General features: G+C 40.3%; 1 protein-coding gene across 1 annotated transcript in view; it reads right to left on the reverse strand.

Moving 5' to 3' along the window:
* Positions 1 to 878: 878 nt before the first annotated feature.
* The window catches only part of lygl1 (lysozyme g-like 1), a 14,854-nt gene continuing 5,619 nt past the window's right edge, over positions 879 to 10,113 (reverse strand). The window contains exons 3-5 of the mRNA XM_043705170.1: positions 7,656 to 7,852; positions 4,182 to 4,320; positions 879 to 1,206 (exon numbers count right to left, since the gene is read on the reverse strand). Coding sequence (XP_043561105.1) covers positions 1,073 to 1,206; positions 4,182 to 4,320; positions 7,656 to 7,852 — 470 coding nt within the window. The 3' untranslated portion in view covers positions 879 to 1,072. The remainder of the gene's footprint in view (positions 1,207 to 4,181; positions 4,321 to 7,655; positions 7,853 to 10,113) is intronic.

Genomic DNA, 10,113 nt, shown 5'->3' on the forward strand with positions numbered 1-10,113 from the left:
TACTGATCCTTGCAGAACACCACCGTCTGCCATCCATATTTCAGGGGGATCTTGGTGTGCAGGTCCACAGATCACTGAAGGCAGCAGTGCAGATAGATAAGATAGTAAACAAGTCCTATGGCATGCTTCCCTTCATTGGAAGGGGCATTGAGTATAAGGATAGGCAAGTTATTCTGCAGTTTTATAGAACTTTAGTTAGGCCATACTTGGAATATTGCATACAGTTCTGGTCACAACAGTACCAGAAGAACATGGACGCTTTGGAATGGGGATTTTAGCTATGAAGAAAGATTGGATAGACTGGGTTTGTTTTCAGTGGAATGCAGGAAATTGAGGGGTGACCTGATAGAAGGTGAATGGCATGGATAGAATGGAAAGAATGAGGCGTTTTCCCAGGGTGGAAGTGTCAATTACTAGGGGAAATAGGTTCAAGGTATGGGAGAAAGGAGTTTAAAAGAGATGTGCAAGGCACATTTTTCACACACAGAGTGGTGAATGCCTTGAATGCGCTGTCAGAGGAGGTGGTGAAAGCAGACACAATAGCAGCGTTCCAGAAGCACCTGGATGAATACATGAATAGGAAGGGAATAGAGGGAAATGGGATCCTGTAAATGAAAACAGTTATAGTATGAAAGGACAAAATATGTCGGCACAGGCTTGGAGGGCTGAAGGGCCTGTTCCTGTGCCGTATTGTTCTTAGTTCTTTGACCTGTATGATTGAGTTATCCATAAACTCGATGCATAATGGAGCATCTCTCAATTTCTCCAGTTTCCTCATTTCCCCTCCCCCCACCTTGTCTCAGTCAAATCCCTCGAACTCAGCAGATTCTCCTGTTCCTTGGATGCTGCCTGACCTGCTGCGCTTTTCCAGCAACACATTTTTATGTTTGATGTCTATATTTATTACCAATACATTTTAGATGATTACATCTCTTTGAGATCCAAGTTTAATTGACTTTACTTAATAATATTGTATGAGGATAGAAAAGTATTCTGATGTTTTATAGACTGCAATGTTCAGGGGATTATTGCCATATAGACCAGTATCAATAGAAAGAAAACTGATGAGGATTTAATATCCATTATTCTTCAGCCATTGGGCTCTTGCAGTCACATCATTAGCATAATCATTTCCAGTGGTACCAATATCCATGCTGCTATAAGTTCGAACATTTATTGTCCCAGCATTGTATGCTGAAATCCCACCTGTAATAAAGGGACAAGAAAATGCATTTACTGCAATAACAACATGCATTCAATAGCATCATAGTGAAATGTCCTGAAGTGCTTTGTGGGAGATATTATCAAACAAAATTAAACTTGTCAGGGTTGGAAGGTTTGAGTGATAGGGAGAGGCTGAATAGGCTGGGGCTATTTTCCCTGGAGCGTCAGAGGTTGAGGAATGACCTTATAGAAGTTTATAAAATCATGAGGGACACAGATAGGGTAAATAGTCAAGGTCTTTTCCAGAGGGTGGGGAGTCCAACAATAGAGGGCATAGGTTAAAATAAGAGGGAAAAGATTTAAAAGGGACCTAAGGGAAAAAAACTTTCACACACAAGGTGACACCATGTATGGAATGAACTGCTAGAGGAAGTGGTGGAGGCTGGTACAATTACAGCACTTGAAGGCATCTGGATGGGTATATGAATAGGAAGGGTTTGGAGGGATATGGGCTAAAAACTGCCAAATGGGACTAAATTAATTTAGGATATCTAGTTGTCTTAGATGAGCTGGACTGAAGAGTCTGTACCTCTTGATGACTGTATATATAGGACTGTATATACACAATTACCATGGTCGATTTAAATCTGCATCTTGACTAGATAAATCAGATGAACAAGGGTAACATTGAAGCAAGTTTGTTGAGATCAAGGATCATTTCTTAAACCAATACATTGCACAACTGCTGTATGACTGTATGACTCTATTTTAGATCTAGTAATGTTTAATGAGGTAGCTTTAATAAGAGGTTAAGAATAATCTAAAGAATAGCAAACAGTACAAGGTAAAACTACAAATTCACCTTGAAGGTGAGCAACTTAGGTCTCAATACAGTGTTCTCAATTTAAATAAACACAATCAAAAAGACATGAAGAAAGAGTTATCTAAAGTGGGTTGCTAAATAAACTAAGAGGGAAATCAATGGATGAGCAATGGCACACATTTAAATGGTTATTTCATTATGCTGAACAAAAATTTATCCTGGTCAAAAAGAAGGACTTAATGAGAAGGAAGAACTACTCGTGGTTAACAAAGCCAGTCAAGGAGAGCAGCCAATCAAAACTGAAGACATGCAATATGGCAACAAATTGTGTAAGGCTGAAGGATTGGGCTTCTTCTTTGAGAAAACAGTGGTAGATGACTGAAAAGCAGGGGAGAATTCATTACGAAGATAAACTGTTAATAAAATAACAGCAAGTAGCAAGAAAGAGATTAGCTAAAGTAAGTGTGGGATTTGCAAGATGCAATTTGGGGTTAATAACAGGGAAATGGAAGCTAATTAAGACCAAGATTTTGGATTGGTTTTCCCAGTAACAGATATTGCAAATATCCCAAAGTAACACACAAGCAAAATGCCAATATTACAAAAGGTTTTATAGCAGTCTCTATCATGTAAGAAGAAGTATTTGATGAATTAATGATACTAAAGGTGGACAAGTCATGAAGACTTGAAGCCCGCTTCTAAGAGTTTCAAAGGAAGTGCCGGTAGAGATAGTGGAAGGAAGATTTCAGAACTCACTGGCTTTTGGGAGGATTCCAACAGGTTGACAAACTGTTAATGGAACACCTCTATTCAAGAAGGGAGGGAAATAGAAAGCAGGAAACAATAGGCTACCCAAACAATATCTGTCATTGGGACAATGTTACAATCCATTATTAAGGAAGAATTAGTAGAGCATTGAGAAAAGCATAATTAAACCAGAGTCACCATAGTTCTGTTAAAAGAAAATCATATTTGACAAATTTGTTTGGGCTCTTTGAGGAGTTGATCAAGGTGAACCGCTCAATATGATGCATTTGGATTTCCAGAAGGCATTTTTGAAGATGTCACATAAAAGGTTATTGCAAAGGTAGAAGCTCACAAAATTAGGGTAATGGATTAAGCATTAGGTAACACAAAGGAAAAAAGAGAGTTGAGATTAATGGGTCTTTTTCAGGTTGGAAAGATGTAACACTTGGAGTGTCACGAGGATCAGTCCTTAGGCCTCAATTATTTACTGTCTGTACTGCTGATTTGGAAGAGGACACAGACTGTCATAAATCCATGTTGACTGATAATACAAGGAAAGATGGGAGGACATGATGAAAATGTGAGTTGTCTGCAAGGAGATTTGGATGGGTTGAGTGAGTGGCTATAAAGATGGTATTGAATGTGGGGAGGTGTGAGGTCATGCACTGTGAAGGAAGAATAAAAAAGCACAGTATCGCTAAAGAAAGTTCAGCTCAGAGGGATCTGATTTTCCCTGTGCATGAAATACAAATAGTCGCGTGCAGGTTCAACAAGTAGTTAAGAAGGCAAATGGAATTTTGACCTTTGTTTCTTGGTGGTTGGAGTTTAATAGGTAAGTTTTACTACAATAATACAGGCTGTTTGTTCTGGCCACACCTGTATTACTGTGTTCAGTTTTGGTCACTTTTTTTATGCAAGGATAGACTAACAAAGGAGATAGTGCAACAGCATCTCAATTAGTTGATTCTTGGGATGAATAATTGATATTATAAGAACAGCCAAGCAGATGAGGCCTGTGTTCATTAGTATTTAAAAGAATAACGAGTAATTTTATAGACAGATTGCAAATTCGGAGGGGCCCTGATAGGCTGGATGTCATGAAGATGTTTCTGCTAGTTAGCGAATCACAAACTAGGTGACATAGTTACAGAACAACAGAACACTCATTTAAAACTGAGATGCGAAGGAATTCCTTTCCGCCAGAGAGAGTGAATGTCTGGAATTCTCTACCCCAGGGGGATGTAAAGCTAGACCATTGAAAATATAGGAGGGAGTTGACACATAACAGCATTTGAGAACATCAGGGAGATCAAAATGATGGGACAGACTTGGGGAGATGAATGGCTTACTTACGACCTCAGACAGTGCATACATCTTAAATGCTGGAATGAATTCTTATTGATAAATTCTTTCCTATGGGACTATATGTAAATGAAAAGTCTCAAACCTTTGAGCTGCTGTTCTTTGGTCCAAGTTGGGAACTTTGCTGCTATTGATTTAATCATGCCCGTCAGTATCTCAGTACCCTGTTGTAGGTGCTCCACACTGTCCCAGTCTCCAACCACCGTGTGGTAATTTTTGTCAACCTGAAATAAACATTACATTTCTTTTCCATGCACAGAGATCTTAGAGCAATGAGAATAAATTCAAACATAAATATCAGGATGATTTCAATGTTGTATTCTGGATTTCTTTGTATTCTTGCATGGGATGTGGATGTCACTGGCATGGTCAATAGTTGCTGTTTTTAAACAGAGAGTCTGCACCAGGCCACTTCCAAGGGCAGTTGAGAGTCATTGCTCAGATCTGGAGTTACTTGTAAGTTAGACACATTTTCCTACCCGAAAGGACACTCGTGAATCAGATGGGTTTTTTATTGACATTCAACAACATCAGGAGATGATGGCCTAATGATATTATCACTGGACTGCTCATCCAGTGACTCAATGTTCTGAGGACCAGGATTTAAATCCTACCATAGCAGATGGTGGAATTTGAATTCAATTTATAAAAACATCTGGAATTAAAAGTCTAATGATAACTGTGAATTGGTTGTTGGAAAACCTCATCTGGTTCACTAATGTCCTTTAAGGAAGGAAACTGTCATCCTTACCTGGGAGTTGCTGAGAGATAAATGAGAGGAGGGTGGGTGTGGGGAGAAAGTAGCATAGAGTACAATAGGTGTGTGGGGGAGGGATGAAGGTGATAGGTCGGTGGGGTGAGGGTGGAGTGGATAGATGGAAAAAAAAGATAGGCAGGTAGGACAAGTCATGGGGACGGTGCTGAGCTGGAAGTTTGGAACTGGGGTGAGGTGGGGGAAGGGCTGGCCTACATGTGACTACAGACCCACAGCAAGGTGTTTGGTTCTCAACTGTCCTCTGGGCAATAAGTAGCTGTCAATACCCTTATCCTGTGAATGAATAAAGAGAAAAAAACAACAGTTTCATGTCCATCATTAGCATCTTAAATCCAGCTTTGTTATTGAGTTGAGATTCCACCATGAGTCATGACAAGACCCCAGAAAATTATTAGTTTCTGGCTCAGAAGTGCAATAACAATGCTGAAGGCCAAGGCCTTCCCTAAATGTCGCAGGACAATTGGAACTTTCAAGACTGGATTGATGGAATTCTGTTATGTAAGTGATACAGAGATGATGCTGAGATATAGATTGAATGAGGAAAGCTGACTAGATTGAATGGCTTACTCATGTCGTTGATGTTTCTGTCATGCAGGCTGTCACTGAAGGACTGACCTTTGCCTGATGGTTTATGATTTTGCTGTGTGTTGATCAGTTTTTCAAACTGGTGTCACTACCTGCCCAGCTCCAAAGCAGAGGCGAAGTGGTTACATCTCAGGGTCTGAGATAGAATTAAATTAAATTCTAAAATTCTAACTGATGAATCCACAACATTTGAAAGAGTGCTTCGATTGATTAAAAAAATCAATTTATTGCAATAATCTTTAAATCCTTGTAAGAAAATGCATCTGTACTCATAGTCCCACTTTGGAGAATTAACAAGCACTTGGAACTGTCAATCAAACTCTGAACTAACAAAGATTCCACTGAGATAATGATAGGTTATAAAATGCAGCTTTAATCCTGCAATGATAATCCCCTGGCTTATGTCAACAGACAGAATGAAATGGCAAGCATTGTTCTTTTTAATGCTATGGAGTTTCCTTTTTCAAAAATTTAAATAGCAAAGATTTAAATGTCCTGACTCCTTGACAACATTTTTTCGGATCCTGTGTTCTAAACTCTCAGACATGCGTTGCCACCTACTCTCCCTGCAGTCAGCCCTGCCCCAGCTCAGGGTCATACTCTCCCAGACCTGCAAAGGACCTCTGCTGTTCTTTATCCTGAGAAGGTTCCACACACTCAACAACGCTTCTTCTCTAGCTCGCCTCCTGACTTCCTTTAACAGCTCCACTCTACTTGACAAATTCAATGCGTTTATTTCCCTTTTATTCCTATCAATGTTACCTTCAACTCTCCCAAAAGAGCAATTTCTCTCTCTCAAGAGTTACATGATGTTTCCCAAAAGAGACATGGGACCATTTCTAAAAGGGTGTTTGGTCTAGTTTGTCTGCAAAAAAGAATCCATTAATATTTATCTCTAACATCACCTTAAAATATACTTCCTTCACTATTCGTGTGCCATTGATGACATGTGTCAATAACTCAACAAGTCTTCTTCAACAATATATCTTTACCATCTAGAAAGACAAGGGCAGCAGATACAAGCACCAGCATGTTCCCCTTCAAAGTCACAGATTTTTCTGACTTAGAATTATATTACCATTCCTTAACAGTCGCAGTGTGAAAATCTTGGCACTCCCTTGCTAATAGCATTGTGGGTGTAACCACAGTCCGAGGAATGCACCTTTTCATCATTCCTTCTTCAGTGCTGACACCAGGAGTGAATGACTAGAAATAAAATGCCATTGAATACAATAATTCCAAACCCATCCGCCTGCTGGTAACAATGCAAGAAGGATCTTTTTCAACATTTTACCAGCATGCCTCTGCTCACCACACAGGGTGAAACTAAAATCAGTCACGACCTATGAAGTGAATTAAGAGAAAATGAGAAAATCAGGAAGGAATCCTGCTTAGTTTTTCTAATATCTTGCAACTTAAAAGCACTTTTACATGTTGTATATTTAAATGCATCTGCGTTTCCAATATGAGGGTACAGCTAGCTGGATTATAATATGCAAGAATCAATTTATTAATCTATGCTTGTATTTTCAAATGACTTCAACCCAAGAATGATCCTGATCTGTGGGCTGATGCCTAGTATAATTGTAATTAGGACATGGTATTTAATGATCTACTCATTCCTCTAGAATATCCATTTTGAAAAGAAATGAACTATTTCTTACTCTTTTCACATCAATGAAACACTTTTCTCTGTGTAACTCCATACCTTAGCCTCATGAATGCCCCAGAATCAAGGAACAACTTGTATGTTTTGTCTTTGGTGTGTGGAAGGGCACTGCATCATTGTCATACCCAATCACTGCTGTCACACCAATTTTCCCCTTCCATGGTTTAGCAGAAACCGAAAATCTACCATCAAACATAGCTCATAGCTGGGTTTGAGGAGGAAACAGTAAAGACTGCAGATGTTGGAAGCCAGATGAAGGATTCGTGATGAAGTATTAAGATTCCTGCTCCTCAGATGTTGTCTGACCTGCTGTGTTCACTCATAGCTGGGTTCGTAATGGGCTACATGATCAGGGAGTCACTGGTTATTAAAGGAAGAACATGGAGTTGGAGGTCACAATCCGATCAACCATGGTCCATCTGAATGACCAGACTCTTCTAGAAAGGCTGAATAGCCTAACTCTGTTCCTAATATCTGTGTATTTATGTAGATCTGCTTTACAGGGTTTCATAAAGTGATTTGCTGCCTACCTGCATGAGACCCAAAGCATTTCCGTTGTCTCCCCATCCATTTATTAAGGCATTGCCACCACGGGATTCCCGGGAGATGATAGCACCAATTATGGCTGGATCAATCTGGTTGGCACAGGCAACTTTATTGATCAAAATCTTGTACTTGTTCACTCTGTTAAAATCCATGCTCATCATCTTATGAGAGGCAGCAACACCTGAAAAAGAAATTCAAATAAAAACCCAATGCACTGCACTTGACATTAACAGATGTGTGTTGCGTGCTGTAACCATCAGACGCAGAAATTGAACCTCTCTGTTAATTAAAACTAAACGCCCAGAAAAATTTGCCTCACCTCGTAATCGTTAACAGTGTGAGGGAGTGAAAGAGAACTCCTAATTTCCATTATGTAAAGAAAGATAACTTATTTTCCTAATGGAAGATTAGATTCCCTACAGTGTAGAAACAGGCCATTTGGCCCAACGGTGTAGAAATAGGCCATTTGGCCAAACAAGTGCACACCGACCCGCTGAAAACTAACCCATCCAGACCCATTTCTCTCTGACTAATGCACTTAACACTATTGTCAATTTAGCATGGTCAATCCACCCTAATCTGCACATCTTTGGACTGTGGAAGGTTGCCAGGGTTGGAGGATTTGAGCTACAGGGAGAGGCTGAACAGGCTGGGGCTGTTTTCCTTGGAGCGTCGGAGATTGAGGGGTGACGTTATGGAGGTTTACAAAATTATGAGGGGCATGGATAGGGTATATAGACAAAGTATTTTCCCTGGGGTCGGGGAGTGCAGAACTAGAGGGCATAGGTTTACGGTGTGAGGGGAAAGATATAAAAGAGACCTAAAGGGCAACTTTTACATGCAGAGGGTGGTACGTGTATGGAATGATCTGCCAGAGGAAGTGGTAGAGGCTGGTACAATTGCAACATTTAAGAGGCATCTGGATGGGTTTATGAATAGGAAGGATTTGGAGGGATATAGGCCGGGTGCTGGCAGGTGGGACTAGATTGGGTTGGGATATCTGGTCGGCATGGACAGGTTGGACTGAAGGGTCTGTTTCAGTGCTGTACATCTCTATGATTCTATGACTCAATGAAGGAAACTGGACTACCCAGAGGAATCCCATGCAGACACGCAGAAAATGTATGAACTCAACACAGACAGGCTGGAATTGAACATGGATCTCTGGCTCTGTGAGGTTACAGTGCTAACCACTGAACCACCTTGCAGTCCTGAAATAAACAGCACTATTAAAAATCTGAACATTTTTTTCGCCTAACTGAACACAAACCTATTAACATTCTGTTCCAATAAGATAACTATTAGACGTTACATTAACTTAATTTCATGTCCACAGAGTCTCTGGGTTCTCTGCTGTCTTCAGTCTTCCATCTGCTGATCTCCCTAGGTGTTCTACTTTCTTTTTGCTGTGAGTATGTGTTACAAGAAAAGGTTCCTTTTGATATAGTGTGTCTCCTAATTTCTTTGAGAGCAAGATTTTAGATGGGCAGTTAGGTCTCCGGCTCTGTAGTAGTTGCTTTGCTGTTCGTGGCAGTTGCTCAATTTTCAAAAGGGCTGTGTTTTTTATACCCCCAACATCATTCCTTCTCATTGGTCCGATGTCATTAAAACAATAAATTCAAACTCAATTGCGTTTTAGTATCCTGGGCATAATTTGAAGTCATTGGCTAAATTTGAATCATTGTCAAAACAGTAACCAAAACTCAGGTATCACTTTAACAGCCAATTGTTTCATGAAACTATTTTGGAACAGCCCGTGTCCCAGCCTTTCCATTCAGGCAGCTAAGCCTACACTTTACGTTTTCTTCAATATTCAGAAAACACATGCTTTCAACGTAACAATTAAAACTGACCCCACCATCCCTAATAAATGATTGGAAATTGTACTCTTTTTGTCCAGTTCTCTGGCTTCTTATACATTTGTTCATGGAAGTCATAGAGTCATAAAGATGTACAGCATGGAAACAGACACTTTGGTCCAACCCGTCCATGCCAACCAGATATCCCAATCCAATCTAGTCCCACCTGCCAGCACCCGGCCCATATTCATATACCCATCCAAATGCCTCTAAAATGTTGCAATTGTACCAGCCTCCACCACATCCTCTGGCAGATCATTCCATACATGTATCACCCTGCGCATGAAAAGGTTGACCCTTAGGATTCTTTTATATCTTTCCCCTCTCACCCTAAACCTATGCCCTCTAGTTCTGGACTCCCTGACCCCAGGGAAAATACTTTGCCTATTTATCCTATCCATGCCACTCATAATTTTGTAAACCTCTATAAGGTCACTCCTTAGCCTCCGACGCTCCAGGGAAAACAGCCCCAGCCTGTTCAGCCTCTCCCTGTAGCTCAGATCCTCCAACCCTGGCAACATCCTTGTAAATCTTTTCTGAACCCTTTCAGGTTTCACAACATCTTTCCGATAGGAAGAAGGAG

Source organism: Chiloscyllium plagiosum, chromosome 15 (genome assembly GCF_004010195.1).
Source record: "Chiloscyllium plagiosum isolate BGI_BamShark_2017 chromosome 15, ASM401019v2, whole genome shotgun sequence".
NCBI lineage: Eukaryota > Metazoa > Chordata > Chondrichthyes > Orectolobiformes > Hemiscylliidae > Chiloscyllium > Chiloscyllium plagiosum.